This window comes from Pseudopodoces humilis, chromosome 4 (genome assembly GCF_049639895.1).
Source record: "Pseudopodoces humilis isolate 2021_Gansu_Grassland_sample_001 chromosome 4, ASM4963989v1, whole genome shotgun sequence".
In the NCBI taxonomy this organism is placed as follows: domain Eukaryota; kingdom Metazoa; phylum Chordata; class Aves; order Passeriformes; family Paridae; genus Pseudopodoces; species Pseudopodoces humilis.
Window position 1 is genome coordinate 19,378,640 of NC_142203.1, and position 17,394 is coordinate 19,396,033.

The 17,394-nt window shown below is 40.6% G+C and overlaps 1 protein-coding gene across 1 annotated transcript; it reads right to left on the reverse strand.

The window, feature by feature from the left end:
• Window positions 1-1,599: 1,599 nt before the first annotated feature.
• On the reverse strand, window positions 1,600-11,548 carry CDO1 (cysteine dioxygenase type 1). Its single transcript, XM_005528136.3, has 5 exons — window positions 11,326-11,548; window positions 9,118-9,195; window positions 7,049-7,206; window positions 4,511-4,680; window positions 1,600-2,363 (listed from the first exon to the last, which is right to left on the reverse strand). Exons 1-5 carry the CDS (start codon window positions 11,505-11,507, stop codon window positions 2,334-2,336), a joined length of 618 nt encoding a protein of 205 aa, XP_005528193.1. The 5' UTR covers window positions 11,508-11,548; the 3' UTR covers window positions 1,600-2,333.
• Window positions 11,549-17,394: the final 5,846 nt, after the last annotated feature.

The following is a 17,394-nucleotide window of genomic DNA, read 5'->3' on the forward strand; positions in this document are numbered from 1 at the left end:
ATGGCCAGTTAACACTATTCCAAAGCTAAGGCACATTCATATGCTAGACGATTTAATACATTGGCTGTTCAGCTATAATAGTGTGCAAATACTATTTTGCAATTACTGGTTCCTGTATTTTAAACAAGTTATATGATCATATTTGTGTGAGTGGAAAGATGATTATATTACTTGATATTTGTTGATTGAATATTGCTTTTAGTAGGTAGTAGCTTTATGCTTGTGCTGTTCAGAGCACCTCATCTGTAGCTAATGCTTAGGAAGTAGCAAAGGTGGTGGCTGTGGTGTGTGTTCTAAGGACTCTGGACCCAATTAAACATTCCTCTTGAGGTTTCCTGTGTTTCTACCCTTTATGTTGGGCAGGTTAGCTCCCATATGTTGAGGTGTGGAGGACACAAATACCTGGTAGGCACCTTCTTCTGAAACACTTGAATTCCTGTATTATTCTATGCAGTGTACAATATCATGCTTACTGTGGCTAAATGGTATTTGGGACAATTCATGTAGATTGTTGTTATCACTTCTGCCTGTATTTCCTCTGTCTCACTTACTAGGCATATGAGCGGTTAGCTGGAGTACTATCTGGGGTTCTGTGTGTATGCATCCCAGAACAGCTAGCTGCTCTCATCACTACTGTGCCCTCTTGGCTGTCTCTCTCATTGCCATTCCCCCTGGCCTGACTGAACACGTGGTCTACAAACTATAGAGTTTGCTCTTTAATTCTACCTAGTAAGCAAAAGCCTGATGTAACTGAAATTAGTTAAGTGAATCTGCTAATTTTCTGCAAGAAGGATGAGGAGAACAAGAGGCATTGGGAGCAAACAGAAAGGCAGGACATTTTGTCTAAATGTAAGCCTTTTTTACCATGAGGGTGATAGAACACCAAAAACCCAGAGAGGCTGTAGTGCCTTGGTTCTTGTAGATACTCAAAATCCAACTGGACATAGTCCTGAGCTGTAGGTGACTCTGCACGATCCTGACAGCCAGACTGCCAGCCTCAGCTCATCTCTCATGCTGCCACACTCACAACAAGGCGTAAGTTCATTCAAAAACAGTTACACTGCTCAAACATATTTTAAAAATTTGACATGGTCTCTCTGGAAATGGGGTCACATAAAATAAACATTTCCTGGGCTTGTCAATACAGAGGGAAATATGTGATTCATCTTAACCCAATATGGATACAATTTAAACTGCTGTCTGACTAACCAGCAGTCACCTACCAGACTGGGAGAATTGCTACACATTCCCTGCTTGAGAATATGCTATTAACTGCTTTAAATGAATGGGATAGCCTCCATGCAGGCAGCTTTGCTGATTTTTATGTGTTTAATTGCAGTTAACTCTTTTCAAGATGATTCTTTCCCTGTGACTAAATCTGGAGCATAAAACTAAACATCAGTGCGCTCAGTAACAGAACTCCCCCAAACTTAATTTGAGTCAGGATTCTTTGCATTTTTTACATACTGACAGCTTTTAAAAGTCTTTCCTAATGGTGTATTACTTGGAAAAGGTTTAGAAGTTCATGAGGAATGTGGATTTTGGTAAAGTGTGATGAGTATTTTAGTTACCATGAAAAAAATGCTGAAAACTCTGAAATCTGTGCAGAAATACAGTTTTATTTCAATTTTCTTCTTCATTAGCTACAAAGAATACTTTGGGAACTGGACATTAGCTGAATTCCATATGATTAGTCTTCTTAAAAGTCAAATCTCTGTGCAGTTTTGAAAAATCATCATGCATGAAGCATTTCTCTGTTCTTATTTAAAAGAGGATCTGACAAATTAAATTGTAAAAAAAAAAAAAAAAGATAAAAAATGCACAAAACTATAAAGATGGCCTAAAGCATTAAAACCTAAAAGACTTAATTAAAAAAAAAAGGCACTGCTGTTAGTTGTATCTACTGTACTACCCATAGGTACAAGTGACTGGAAGCGTAGAAGTTTATATATTTACTAATTACATTGAGAGCATACATCCCCATAGGTCTATTGAGAAGAATCAGGTGATGTTTAATAACCCTATTTCTGATATTCAGATGGAAATATCCAAGGTGGAGTTTAAAAGGCGTTAGAATTAGAAAACAAACTAATTAATTCTAACAGAAGCCTAAGAAAAGGCATCTAGCCTCTGAAGCAGGTTATGGCACTAGTTAGCTTACTGTCCCATAACTGACACTTGCTCGAGGAAACTGCGTGCAGTCTGGAGGCTGCCCTAGTGTACTCCAATGTACAAGGAATTGAAATAAATCTGGCTGTCAGCCTTAGCCATGCAAGTCTTCTGTCCCTGGTTAAACATTCAGCAGGTCTTATGCAAATGTGTGCTGATGCTTCTCAGTTGTTCTCCTGCAGCGCTCCTGTAGCCTAAAAGGAAAGAGGAGAGGTTGCTTTAAGGAAAGAGACTGTCACTGCCTATTTTGTGGTCTCCTTGTGGACCTTTGTTCTCAGAATAGCTCAGCATCTAAAAAAACTTGGAGCTTGTATTTTCAGTGCACCTTGCCAGAGTTTTGTAGAAGGCATTATGTGCCTGACAAAGTTACCCTGTCTATGGTGGGTCTGGGGGACAATGAGTAAGCCCAAGGCAGAAGGGACTGCTGAGGAGCACTTCCTCCTCAGGCTATCTTCTCTCTCTGATAGCTTTCTCTACTTCATTTAAGAGAAACTGCTTGAATGTCCAGCTTGGAAGGTAGGCTGCAAAGAGATACTGCCTTCCCCTGCAAAACTCCTGGCAGAAGGAACTGGTATGCTGTGACACCCAAGACAAAATCAGTTTTCTGTCAGTAAACTTTCATTATTTTCATGGTTTGTACTTGAACCATGCAGTTACTCCCATAGGCAAGTCCTTTGACACACATACTATTTTTATTATTAAACCTATATAACTTATTCTGTATTTCCTGGAGAGTACATTAATCAAGACTTCATCATGGCCAGAGGCCAGAAATCTCAAGGGATTTACATGTGTGTTTTACCTATAAAATTATTAAGACAAAGAGGAAGAACTGAATGTGCTTTTGCTAGGCTGATCTTCTCGTGCATAAAAGATACACAAATATGCTTTACACTACTCTCTTGGTATTTGTAAAATATAGATCTCTGCCTCACTATGTCCTTCTGTGATCTGGTAAGCAGAAGAAAGTTTGCTTTTCCAGTCTGTTCTCCAGAAACCAAGTCATTGAGACCAGAAGGTTTTTGTAGCATGAAGTCATTTTAGGCAGCTGAATGGTCCAGACTTGCTATCACCTTCTTCTTTAATGGAATTCCATTTACAGGAATTCATGAAAGAGACCCAGTGATTAAGATTTAGCTCTTTCCTGTAAGCCAGATCCACTTTCCCACAAGTGGTGAAAACACTGCCAGACAGTTACAGGTCAGAGTAAGGAAACACTCCAAGCCAAAACATCTAGTTTCACTTACTATGTTATGTACTTAATATTCAATAAAGACTTAAAACAAAAAGAAAGCAAACAAACACTGAATCCTTGCATTTATTTTGTTCATAATTCTTCCACATTAATTACCCTTTAAAATCTGAACTATAAATTCAAATTTATTTCTCAAGGACTTTTCAAACTTGGGAAGGTCAAAATTTGTGTATCAGCTGTTTGATAATGTGACAGGCTTCAGAGAAATCATTTACATGGTACTTTTTAACTATATAAAACTTTAAATTGATCTGACTAAGGACTCACTCTAGGAAACTCCTGAGCACTGAATTTCTGGCTTCAAGGAAAACAAAAGTGTTCAGTATCAAACAAAATTAAATAGTGTTTGAACATCTGTAGCTGAACATCCAGAATCAGCCCTTTCTCCACAGCTAACTAGTTATGTTTCCCAGTCCATGGAATAGTGCTGAAACCCTATTAACCTCTCCCACATGTCCTAGCTTGGTTGCTCCAAAAATGGTCATAAAATTTCTTTCCTATCCAAATAAAATCTCACACCATTGCCCAGGAATCCAGACAACAGACAATCGACCTACTCTTACCCTCAGAGCAAGTCTCACTTGTGAACATTGTGATTCTGAAGAATTGCATTGATTAAAGAGGTATTTATAATAATAAGCTACAAGGTTTAAAACCTGAAATGTGATCTTTTTTGGCAGAACAGTTTAGACAGGAAATGTTACACCTGACTAATGCTGGCCAAAACAATGTAGCTACTTCACACTTTCCATTGACTAGATTGTATTTACCATAATTTGCTTCCTGAAGGTACTTAACTAGTAGCAGATGTCTCATTAATCCTCTCTGCTCAGAAAGAGAGGTAGGCTACAGAACCGGGAACTTCACACAAGGGAAGTGCAGCTTGACAAATCAAACAGTATTTGGAAACAGGTTTTATCTGATCCCAGACGGGGATGGCCCAGGAAGGGCAGAGGTGCTGACCCTTCTGCCTGTCCTGGGGCAGAGTCACTGTAGCCTGTGCAGGCAGCAGGGCAGCCCCTTGCACCCATCCCCACAGGGCTCAGAGCCCAGGGCCAAGTGGGGAGCGCTTCATCTCCTACTTACGCAGACAGTCCTTTCTCCAAACTGGCTGTAGAAGGTCATTGTGACTTTGTGCTTGTGCCCAGTCCTCTGATCAAAGGTGTTACAGGTATCGAAGGGTGGGCTGTACAAATGCAGGCTAACAGCAGGCTCTGTGTGGCTTATGTTCTCCACACGGTGCAGGCCAATGGAGTCTTCACCAGCAAAGACACAAAATGAGAAGGCATGTTAGCAGGAAGATCCAATGAGATCTCAGTTGCCTGGAAAAAATGCTTTAAAAACTGTAACTCATGAGCAAGTAGGCATGCTCACACTTCTATGGGCAACGAGTAACTCAGTAGAGAGAATTTGACTGTTGTTCCCTAGCACAGATTCTTAAATACACTCGTAATTCAAAAAGCGTTGTTGCCTTCCACAGTCCATGTAATTTCTAGATTATCTGCCACAGGAAAAAGGCCAACAGAAATCCCAAGAAAATTAAGGAAGACCATGCCATAGGTATTTTTCTAGCTCTCATTCCCAAAGAACTTCAAGTGCATTTTCTCTCCTAGGAGAGCTGCAAAGGGGGCAAAAGCTTTTGTGTTGTTAATTCTTTGCAAGTAACAAGGATATCAGTCACATTAAAATAAGTCAGCTATGTGCATTTGGGGCATAGGCTTACAGGCAGAGATATGCTGTCTTCTACTGCAGTCATCTGTTTCCTAATTAATCCTTCCAAGAATATTGGTTTGGAGAACACATTTTTCTCTTGTTTTCTCTTTCCAATAAGGTGACTAATCAATAGTGACTGGCATACTTCCAGTCATGACTGAATAGTAAGCACCATCAAGCTATTACATAACAATGTAAGGTATGAAGAATCAAATCAATGAAACAAACCACGTCCATTCTACACTAAAATGGAGGCTTTGAGTTACTTAAGAGAGACCTTGAATTTAATTTATGACCTTGCTGTAAAAACAACTCAGGCCTTTGTACTTGAATTTGTTATATAATACCTGGACTGGTATTGAGCAACATAGCCATGGTACCCTGAGAGTCATGAGTACACTTATAACTCTGATTGGAAGCCCTAAATGTTGTTAACATACTTTATCTAACTAGAGGATGTAGCAGTTGGGGGGGAAAGTCCTAAATCTGTGCTCATCTAACGGAGAACTCAAATAAACACAGTCTAACCATTATGTATAAGAGCAAACAAGAAGCACACAGTGGTATCATGAAGGCATTTGCTATTGATGCAATTGTGGCAATCAACACACTGTCAATGTTTTCCTTCTGCTTGCTTAACGTGTTAGTTTTAAACCAAAACATCTGTTATGAAACATGGCAGAGATCCAAAAAGCCTCAGTGAAATGGATACCAAACTTGTTTTAAACAACCGAGGAAGCTTGGGATAAGATGCACAGAGTCTGCAATTGTTTGCATTGGAAAGAACTGCCTATGTAGGAAAACCTGACTGAGATGGAGAACCCATGTCTCTGCCATGGGAGCATAGCAGATGTGTCAAGCCACTTCATGCATTTTGTACCCTATCAGTTTAGTGTTTTCATTTAGCATGGCAAAGCTTCAACAGAGGGCTGCAGAACACCAGTCTTTATCCCCAGTACCCTCAAGCCAGCTAAGTTCATAAACAAACCAACATGATGCTCCCTCTAGCTGGGAAGTTCCCAAGGTCAGCCCCACAAGGTGTATTCTCCAGTGTTTAACCCATGACATATGAAGCAGATGACCTGCTTGTCTGCTGCTTCACTCTTGCTCTGTTGAACTCAAGGTGGTCCAGCACAATGTGCAGTGTCTTTCATAGCACCAGCACACATTACACCAGAATGGCAGCTCCAGATTGGTCTCCAGCAAAGCACCAGGTGGTAATAATTACAGATATATGTGATGATGGCATGGATAGATTCGGGTATTTAAAGAATCTTATTGATGGAGTCATAGTCACTCTCAAGACTGTGTATTTTTTTTTTTGTCTACTGGGAATTTCAGTTTTGCTCACAGTGCACTTCAGCACTACAGTCCTTTGTTAATTTGGACAAGAGGTAGCAGTGTTATAGGTTTCTGTTCCTGGCTGGTCATTTTATTTCATAGACAGCTTTTACATTTTCAATATGAATTTTCTATGACTCAGTAAAAGGATTACTTCTTCAGGCACAAAAAAAAAAAAAAAACCAACAAAAAAAAAATGGTGATCAAGCTATCTAAACTTTGCTTCTCTTATTTCTTAAAAAATGCTATTCAAGTACAAGTAATTTCAGATAATCATCAGGGGCACAATAGTAAAGGCTGCTTGGGCTAGAGGAGATACCAAATATATTGGATTTTCAAACAATTGCTACAATGTTTTAAGAGTGAGTGAAAGGCACTTTTTTTGGTGTTCTTTTATTTTACTGAATGTACATACAGGCTTGTGCAGAGTCTAAAGAGTCACATTCTTAAAGTGTGCATAAAGCCATAGGTATTATACTGTTAAAGGTAGGAGACTAATAAGCAGATGAACTTTTCAGTTAGGAATAAGACTCATGGACAATAATTGTCAAAACGAGCTTAATACCTTACCATTAATGTAGGCACATTGATTTTCCCTCAAAACTCGTTCTGATTTCTTAGTCATTTCACCATTTCCTTTTTTCCCAGGCCATTCAAACAGAGTCTCCTTTAGATTTCCCTGGAGGATCTTCATAAAGCAGTGTGAGTCAGTGTGATCATGGATACTGCTATATATGTAAAAAGAATAACCAAACTCAGTGTGATATGCATACTTAATTTCAGTGCAAGACAGACGATGTAGCATATTGTATGGGGACAAAACCTGAGAATGAAATTCCATTGGACAAGGGACATGCATTAAGGGATATCTACTTAAAACTGCTACTACAGAAATATATTGAGATAAGGTCACATACATCAGGATTTGGAGAAAAGTCAGATACTGGTCAACCTATGACTTTGATATGAAGAAATACAAGGAGAGTCTGGAGAAAGGAGTAGGGCTGAAAATTTCTTCAGAATGCAAAAACTCCTCTGGGCCAAGAAACAAAACAATGTTTCTACCACCATCCCAGGCAGAGGGCAGTGTAAGAATTGCATGTGTACCTGTTCTTTGCAAATCCACCATTCTCGCTACCAAAATATGAAGAAACAAGCTAACTCTGCTTAATTTCTATAGCCCCTTTACTGCTGGGATTCACATACATTGTTGAAAAAAAAAAGCTGTACTTCTCACTCTGATAGTACTAAATACAATCAGGTATACTAAGGTGTTAATTTCACTGGCATTTTCATGTATAAAAACTGAACAGAATATGGTAGGACTTGTTTGCTTTCTTGATCTCTCTTCTTGCTCTGAAGCGGGTTTTGTTTGCCACATTTAGAGATTACATATGGTTTAGGTATTTAGTTTAGTATTGGGTTAGTTTGTTTAAGTACAGGGCTAACTGTTCTAGAAGTAAATAGGATCAGGACAAAGGGAGGGCTCTCCACTCATCAGGGGCAAAGGAGAAGGGGGAATTTAACCCTCCAAAGTACAGCACTAATGAGTTTCAATCAAAAACTTGGTACTTTTACATTACTGTTTCTAGCCAACAAACATTAGGATTTCTTGCAAATTGAGATGCTGAGAGAGCAGAGCTTGCTTCAGGCACAGAGCACTTCACAAATGCCACATTGTCATGGTCTTTCCAAAAAACTTGAGAAAATCTGGCCTTCTTGTAGGAAGCAAGAACAACTTGTCTCAGTCTAGCTGTAACAAATACCCACACAACTTAAACACAGTTTAACATAAATTACAGGCTGTGTGGGAATAGCCCAGAAGGAATAGAGGTGGTGAGCTCAGTTCCTATATTGCTCTGAGAATCATGTTATGGCATCCCCTAAAGAATACTGTACATGCCACAAGCAAAAAAACCTGTTCCAACATCTCCTTAAGTTTTCTATTTAGATGTGAGAATATTCAGTCAAAACCTTCATATTTTGCTATTGCATTTTTGCTTTAGCCCACACTTTGTGAAAGACCTCCAAGAGACAGATCCTGCCCTGGCATTGTGTAGGACAACACAACCAAGCGTATGGCACATAACTTAGGAGGCCACATCAGCATTATGATGCATTTTGAGGGAAGAGATGGGATGCAGGAACCTAGAGAAAGCAAAGCAGTTCTGGAGAGGGGCTCCCTCATTATCTGCAGTTCTAATCCAAATCTACTTTTCTCATTGTGCCACAAAGGCAGATTTAAACACCCTGAGAGAGCAAAGACTATTTAAACTGCATGGAGTCCTGCTTCTGAGGTTGGGTGTTTTATGGGTCTGTTGTATGGGACAGGTTGAACAGGGTAATATAAATCACTGTAACTCTGGGACAAAAAACTTTCTCTGACAGTAGAGAAGTGTAGCTTTTGTAGAAAACCAATGCATTTTTAAAAGACTGCTTTAAAAATGGCCATGAAGTACAAACTTGAAAAAGTTACAGCAGATATTCAGGACTGCTGGACTAATAGGAGCTCTGCACTGCTCACTTTCCAGACATCTTCTGATAGCTCCCATAGGACTGATTTCTTTTTCCTCTATTGTATGACAGTGAAAGATATGGGGAATTTATGTTTGCTAAAGTCATAGTCTTTGAATACAAACCTGCCATGACCTTCACCCCAACACAAGATCATCAAGTTGAACTTTCCATTTCCACTGTCCACAAGATTTCTTGTATACCTGAAATACAAAGTGTTTGCTCTTTACTTTACTAATATGTCTATAAAAGAGAAAATTATATGAACATGTACATGAAAAAAGGCTGTGACATACAAAAACTCTTTTTCTTCTGTTTTCTTGAAATCCAAGTTTTAATTAGGAAAAAATGAAATTGTATTTATAAGTTTGCCTTTTTTTGGTTAGAATTCTTTTTCTGGGAAGAAAAATGAATATTTAATATTTTAGAATCATGTTTCTTTTAAATCACATAGGTGACTGGAGTGATTTGGAACTGTGAGTCAGACTAGAATGGTAGACAGGATCAAATCAAAATGGTTATTGAATGAAGTCACTTTAGCAGCTGGCTTATAATTAGAAACAGAGGACTGCAATGAAATAAGAAAAATACATAGTTACATTCTTCTGCAGTTCCTTTTCTGATATTCTTGGCTTTCCTTCTCTTACACAGAACTCATCTGTGTAAAGCCAAAATAACAAAGAATGAAGATGTCAGACTTCCTGTACATGGTCCTTCCACTCTGTTCCTGAAGCTTCCATGTCTTGTATTTTAGCATTTTTGTGTGGATAAAGCACCTGTGAGGGACATTTTGCCAGCATCTACTTTTAAACAAAATTTATTAGAGCAAAATTTCTTTTACAGTAACATCTTATATTTGTTTCCTTTTACTCTCCTATAAGCCTCCCCTGGACTGCTGATCATCTTGTTCTATTGAGAAGTTCAGTAGAGAAGGGATTTGGATTTTGCTGTATTGCTTCCAATAGTGTGACCCTTCTCATCTGCGGCTGATGCTGCGGTACAAGTAGCTCAGCAGACCTAATTTAATTTTAGCTATAGTCATGAGTATTTGCACTTCATCAAGTAAAGAAAATATTTATGACTACCATGGTACACCTCATTCTCACCTGAAAAATGCAAGCAAGGGCACACAGAAAGTGCACTGATATCAATTAAATACTTTCAAATTAGTATTTTACTCAAGCAAGGATGCCCATAGAGAACTACTTTCAAAGCAAACATGTGTATCTGTACACTGTCTCTCACTGCATTCACAACCTGTACATATATTATGTAGACATATGTATTTCTTATGATGTCAGAAATCAAGTAATCAATGCTGGCATTTGACAGAACTTTTCAAGTGCTGTTATTTCTGTACAGGTCTGGCTGGACAAAAAATAATTTATAAATAACTAATAATAAATAGATAAATAAAAGCTTGCCATGCATACTTCCAATGTTAACACACTTTGTTTTACTGATTCGCGGTTTCCTGTATGTTCTGTTACAAATGTCATGATTTATTCTGAATGCAAGATAGTCACAGAGAGGTGAAAGGAGGCTAAAAAAAGTCAAGTTGGAATGACGCTTTCCCAAATGGCACAGTTAAAAGGAAAAGTTTTGGAGTTTGGGGTGATCGAGTTGGTTTTTTTTTAAAGAAAACACTCGAATAAAATGTATTTATCTTGAAATTTAAGACAGCGAACAGACACAACAGTGGCAGAGATAAATCAGGTGCTAGCAGAGCGAGTTAAAACCCTAACAGGTATTTTCCTTCCAGCCGGTGAGCAGCAGAAAGCCTCTATCTGCACTACGCCGGAGCACGGGGCAGGCGGCTCCCGGCCCGCCGATGAGGCACCGGCTCCGCCACAGACACCGAGCACGCCCTGTGCGTGGTCCCTCTGCGCGCCCTCCTCGGCGCCCCGCGCAAAACCCGCTCCGCCGGCGTGCTTCTCTCGCTCTTTCTCCCAACTGTCTTTACGTCTTTAGTCGCTTATGTCGGTGGCTCCGGCACGCTGCTGTGTCTCCCTGGGCCGTCGCAGCGGCCGGAGCGGGAGCGGCGGGGCCGGGGGACCGTGTGGGGGCCGCCGCGTGCCGGCGCCCCGGGGCCGCCATTGGCCGCAGCCGCCCCGCCCGCTCCCCGCCCCCGGCCCCACCGCGGCCCCCCTGCGACCCCCGCCCCCCCGCCGCGCCATTCGGCCCCTCAGCGCCGCCGGAGGGGCTGTCGGCTGGGCCCAGGCGGGGGCGGGAGGGGCTCGCCCTGCGCCTCTGCTGGTCCCAGTCCCCGTCCGCGGCTCTGCCTCGCCGCCGCTTGCGCGGCCGGGGGCTCCCTGCTCCGTGGTGTTCTCTACCTGTACTGGTCGAACTTGGCGTACTGCAGCCACTCCTCGGGGTTGCTCTCGTACGACTCCATCAGCGTTTGGACCTCCTCCACGCTGACTTTGTCCTCGGCGAATATCTGATGGAGGATACGGACCAGCTCCTCCAGGCTCCGCGCCTTCCACGTCTCCGTCTGCACCGGCTGCTCCATCATCGCCGGCCGCTCCCCTGCCGCCGCCAGCCGCTGCCCCTGGCCGGCCCCCGCCGCCTCCCTTTATGCGCCGGGAGGCACGGCGGGAGCCTACCACCGCCTCGGCGGGCGGGCCCGCGGCCAGCTGCCCGTCCCCGTCCCCGTGAGCGCGGCCACCGACCTCGGCGGGCGGGGGCAGCCGGGGGCGGCTGCAGAGGCTCCTCGCACCGCCCGCTGCTGCTGCCCCTCTGGAGCCCGCGCGAAGCGGGGAATGTCGGGCCGGCGGGCGTCTGTCGCTCCGGTATCCCCGGCGGGGGAAAAAGGAGAAGCGGCTATTGCTGCCGGGCGGAAAGCATCTCTCTCGCTCTGCCAAGGGAGCGCGGCCTGCCGCTGCCTCCGTTACTTACTCGTTGGCTTGAAAACATACATCTAAAAGCTCTACTGAAAAGCAAAACAAGACACACAGCTATTTAAAACACACAGAAGATTGCTGCTGGAGATTGCCTACAAACAGCCTGCCCGTTGAAAGTGCTGTTTCTTGAAAGCCAGTGCACTCTGCAGGAACATTTAGGGCTGCCGTAACCATTAGGACTCAGAATGACACCCAGAAACACATGAATAGGACAAGAGACCGTGTTAACACAACAGACTGTCCCTGGGCTCCTCAGCCTATCCAACCTATATACTGGCACCAGAGCAAGCAGATGCCACACCAGCCGTCTTCCTTCCACTTCAGCTGTTAATTCAATGTTTATTAGTCGTGAATTCTGGCAACAGAATTCACTATACACTATAGAACAGTGCTTTAAAAAAATCCATCTATTCTTTTTTAAAAAGAAATAAGGGTTCAGCTCTTTAGGTCTGCCTTATGATTGTGGAAGTAAGCAGCCCGGTGGTGTTGGCTGCTCTAGCTCTGAGGCTTGAAGGTGCTAGCAACACCAGCAGCTTGTGGTTTCCCTTACAGTAACACTGGGGGTGTTTTAGCACACCTGCTTTCTCTTCCCTCTCCCTGACCTGTACATGAAAATACAGGTATGACAAAAAGAAGCACCATTAATAAAGTAGATACAGCTTGAGAGGCTGAATGAATTTCTGGCTTCACTGCAGTAGGGAATACTTTCCCCGTTTTAAATAAGGCTGGAATCTAGCACACTGGAGTGAAACACAAATCAATGCACTGAATGGGTACATTTTCATCCATCACTCCAGAACCTCTCCTGGCACACAGAAAGCAGACCTTGCCTTATCGGTATTTTGTGAAGTACTGTTGCTATGTGTGTGTTTGTGCGTGTGTGTGAGAGAGGGGGACAGAGAACTGCAATGATTTCAAGACTTTTTAAGGTCTGAGAGAACCTAAGTCTCTCCCTAATCTCTTAAACACAACCCTGATCTCAGCACTGCCACTGATCTCAGCAGCCATGCCCAGTCTTCCTGGGCCAAATGCAGGTAATGAACAAACAAATCACCTTCCTTGGTAGCTTTTTCAAAGTCACAAGTAAGAATGACTTCTTAATGAAATTTGCCTCTGGTCTTTTTTACCTATTGGTTTGTATTCTCAAAAGACTGAATGGGAAAGTAGCACCTTTTTTCAGTAGTTACCTGAGTAGTCTTGTACAGCACCATTAAAACTGCTGTAGGTTACAAAGAATTAGAATTATTGTGAAATATCCTGTCATTTATTTCAAAGGCAGAATTCACATTCTTTTGGCAGCTGTTGGAAGCACCGCCCAAAAGAATAAAACATCTCTCAAGAATAAATTGCAAGGATCACGATAATGGGTTGTGAAATGAAGAGTGAGGTAAGTTTTCAAGTATTTTTTTGTCTTACTCTGATATTCACAGGATCTGACAGAAACTAATTTCCAGCAACTATATTTCTCTGCTTATTTGTACACCTGTCCTTGAAAGTATTTTCCCTGGTATTTAAATCCAGGGGAAAAAATACCTTATAATACCTAAATTGTTATACCACTGCCATTAATCCCTGACACCTTAGTACTTTGATTCCTTGGCAACAATGTTGATGAGATCATTAGTTAAAATACTGCTAGTAAAGGTAAAAGGACATTTTATATCTACCTCTATTACAAGTAAGGGATCAGGCCTACTACCTACTACCGTTTCCAACTGCGGCTGTTTATTGCAGTTTATACAGTTATACTTTTCATTTGTTCTTGTTCAAGTGTTTACAGCTTTTAATTTGGAATTGTTCAACATACTTTTTGATCCCCAAAACTTCTACAGGAGGTGACTACTTAACTGCCTGAACACCATTAGGAACAATATTTATGTCTCTCCAACTTGAGCTTTTGTTTATGCCCTGTTGACAAAAATGGCACAAGGGGGGTCTGAGCACGTACAGCAGTTAACTGTCACTGAAAATTCAATATAAAAAAAGAGAACATTGAAATCCACACAGCATGGAAATTGTTTTTACATTCTCAGTTGTGATTCTGCACAAGGAGACTGCAGGACTTTATACACTTTTATTGCTGGAAATCATACACCTGCAAAAATTAACTATTACATGTATTTCTCAAGTATCCTATTAAAAACTTGTCTTGGAGAATAGGAGTTTGGGCTTTAACCACAAAAACTCTGCTTTATATACAAATGCTGAAGTACTCCACTCCCAGAATTATAGGTGTAAGAAAATCAAGCAATCATTTGACATTACATCTAACTCCAACAGACACTTGACAGCTGAAGTGCTCAAGCACTTACTGGCATGTCATCTCCTACTGGGGTGCAGCTCACAAGGTTTCTCTCATGCTTTATTGAGGAAAATCTTCAAGTCAAATGTTCAATGCAATTATCAAACTGCAGCATTAGAGATTTTGCACCATCTACTGGGCCTGTAAATGTAGCTTGTGACAGTACTTTATTTTACATCTTGTAACTCCAAATAAAAATTGTGAGCTATTTGAAGGTGGGATCCAAAGTGTTTGAATGACCAGACTCTTGTGGCAAACAACTATGCTGTCTCTTGGTCTGTTAGCCTGGCCAGGTGATAGCACTTCAACACCATAATGCATACATACACCTCCTCCTTCAGACTGAATGATTTGCAGCCCTTTTACTAAGTCACCTCTTTGTTAAGTCTCTGTTCACATAAGTTTCTGCTGTTTGTAGAGGGCTCTAAAGAGAAAATCCAGAGCTGCAATTGTAGTGGAATTTTTGAGACTACATGACTTCATGTAGACGTGAATCAATGTATCAGTGCAGCTGCTCCTCAGTCATAGAACCTGTGATTGATCACTCAGTACGTGAAACTGCTGCATGCACAGTGATTCTCAAAAAAAGCTTGAGAACAAACTGTATCAAACATCACAGTTGAACACCATCTTCAGACTAAAAACAGGCAGTAAAACCTGAGTGAAATGTGGACACCACATACAAAATCATGGCATACATTGAAAACACCATCAACTACTAAATGGCATGAGCATTGCTGAAGGTAAAAACACTCGAAACAATGCAGTGAAGAGCTGTGTGGCATTAAACCACACAGCACAGAAAGAACTCTTGGAAGAATCAGTCTGATCCATTTCTGGAGGGACATTAGTACACCATGTGTGTGCTATAAATAAATACAAAATATTGAAATTTTCCTCTGTAAGAAAGACACTTAAAAATAAGTTTGCAGGTTTTTTTCAGTTTATGATACTTATATGAGAAAGCCAAAGTGCTGGCTAGCCTCTGCATTAGGAATATTACTGTGTAGTCTTGCTTGGAGGTCTTTTTTCTTTCTTTGAGGTTTCCCATTAAGAGCTCTTTAGGGCTATTAGTTCTGTTACCAAACAGAGTTCAAGGGAAACATTTTTATCCGCTTTAAATCACATACCCATTTTTAAAATTGGAACATGTTAACTTAAACAATTTTTTTTAAGGTTAGGTTCTCAATGCAATTGTATTTTAAGTCTACATTGTGTCTAACTGATAGGTACACATTAGATAAATAATTTACACGTGGAATCACTGCATGGAAAAGTACAGAGGAAGGACTCCAAGACTCCTACACTTCAAAAAATGAAACAAAATGCTCATCATCTGCTTTTAATAAAGAAAGCTATTGATTGAACCAAGACATACAGCTAGTACTTCACCACCATCTATAATCTGCATACTTAACAAAAAATGTTGCTGAATGTGGCTATTGATAGGCTATTGATATATCAATAAATATTGATATATTTAGAGCCTATCAGTTTAGTCATTTACAGATGACTGCATGGAGGCAATGCAAGGGAATGTTTTTTAAAAGTTTCTAGATTGCTCCTGAAGTTTAACTCTTCTCGTTGTGCATAGAAGGGATCAAATCTCACCTGAAATTTCACCTGTGTACCTAGCAACAAGAATCCCAAGGACTGATCCCTGGGAGAGGGGCCAGCTTGCAAAGAACTGATTACATCAATGTTATTTACTTTCTGAACTCCCTAACATGCTGGTCACATCCAAAGTGCCCACTAGAAATGGTACCTTGCCAGCTCCTGAACAGGCCAAAATCTGTGCCAGCAACTGTTCTAACAAGCAACTGTACAGATGACTGAGCTACAGTGTCCCAGAAAATTTCCTGGCACTGCCAAGTTTAGTGACACAGATGTAGTGTGACAGGCATAACATTAAGCCTTTAACATACTCATTTTGGTCTCAGCTAGAAATGTGATTCAACTTTTTTTAACCACCTATTTTAGGATGAAACAATCTTTCAATTAGCTTTTGTTGCTCTAACTCTGACTAAAAGAGGCATCTGACATCTCACAGCATTGTGGCTATTAAAGTAAGAGCAAAGCATGGATTTTTAAGCCGTTTAGCCTTGGAAGCATACTAAATATAGTACTAACAAACTGAAGCATCATCTTTGCAAATAAATAACATATTTTACATGTTTTCTTGTCAAGTGCTTTTCTTCTCTTGATGATCCAATACAAAACAAGGTTGAAAACTCTTATTTTTTAATGCACACTGAATTTTATACCGTCTTGTAACAGTAATAATCCTTATGAAAAACCCTGGAGTTAAAGGAATTTTTGCTCCCCCTTTTTTTTCCTCACTCCCAAGATGAAGATGTTGCAGTATGATAATACCTTGAATAACCTTTGTATAATATTCCTGAAGAGTAACTGAGACTTCAGGGTAGTAAAGAATAATGTAAGCCAAAAAGTTGTGCAAACAGGCAGAATTTGACTTGCCAAATGAGCATGAACAGTAACGACAGGTAAACATAAACTGCTTTGGAGCTGGAAGGAGTTTGAAGAATGGATGTATGGATTTCCAACACCTCCACATGAATTTACTGTGTGTCAGCACATTCAAGATTAAGTTGTGGGGATAATTAACACAGACACAGCTTCCATTAAGGTTTTAACAGTAGTTTTCCCAAGACTTTAAAGTCCTGGAAATGATGGCAATTGCTCAGTATGCACATAGGTGGCACAACTATGTATTTTAAAATTTCACTCTTGAGGTAACTTTAGTTTCATTTAGCTCCTTCAGGTTTCCATGGGCATTTAGGACTAGTTCAAGCTACCAACTACAAATCTAGCACTAATGGTAGTCCCTAAACTATTATAGTAATTAATAAAAATAGTGCCTCACAGTTTAAAGGGTTTGCATCTTGTAATTATTAACTTGAAACAGGGTAACTGAATTTTGCATAGCATTATTTTTTAGTATCAGGATGTTGTGAAGTACTAGGTCTTTCATAAAAACAGTGCGACTTCCCTTTCCAATACTTATTTCTCAGTCTGAGAATTTTTTTCAATTTGCCTTTTCTGTTAATTCAATTACATTAAATCAAGTGAATTAAAGTACGTTACAAATATTGGCAGTTCAGTATAGTGTATCAGTATAGTAAAATATTGGTTGAACACAATACTCTAAATAAATCTAGAATTTTTTTTTTTTTTGT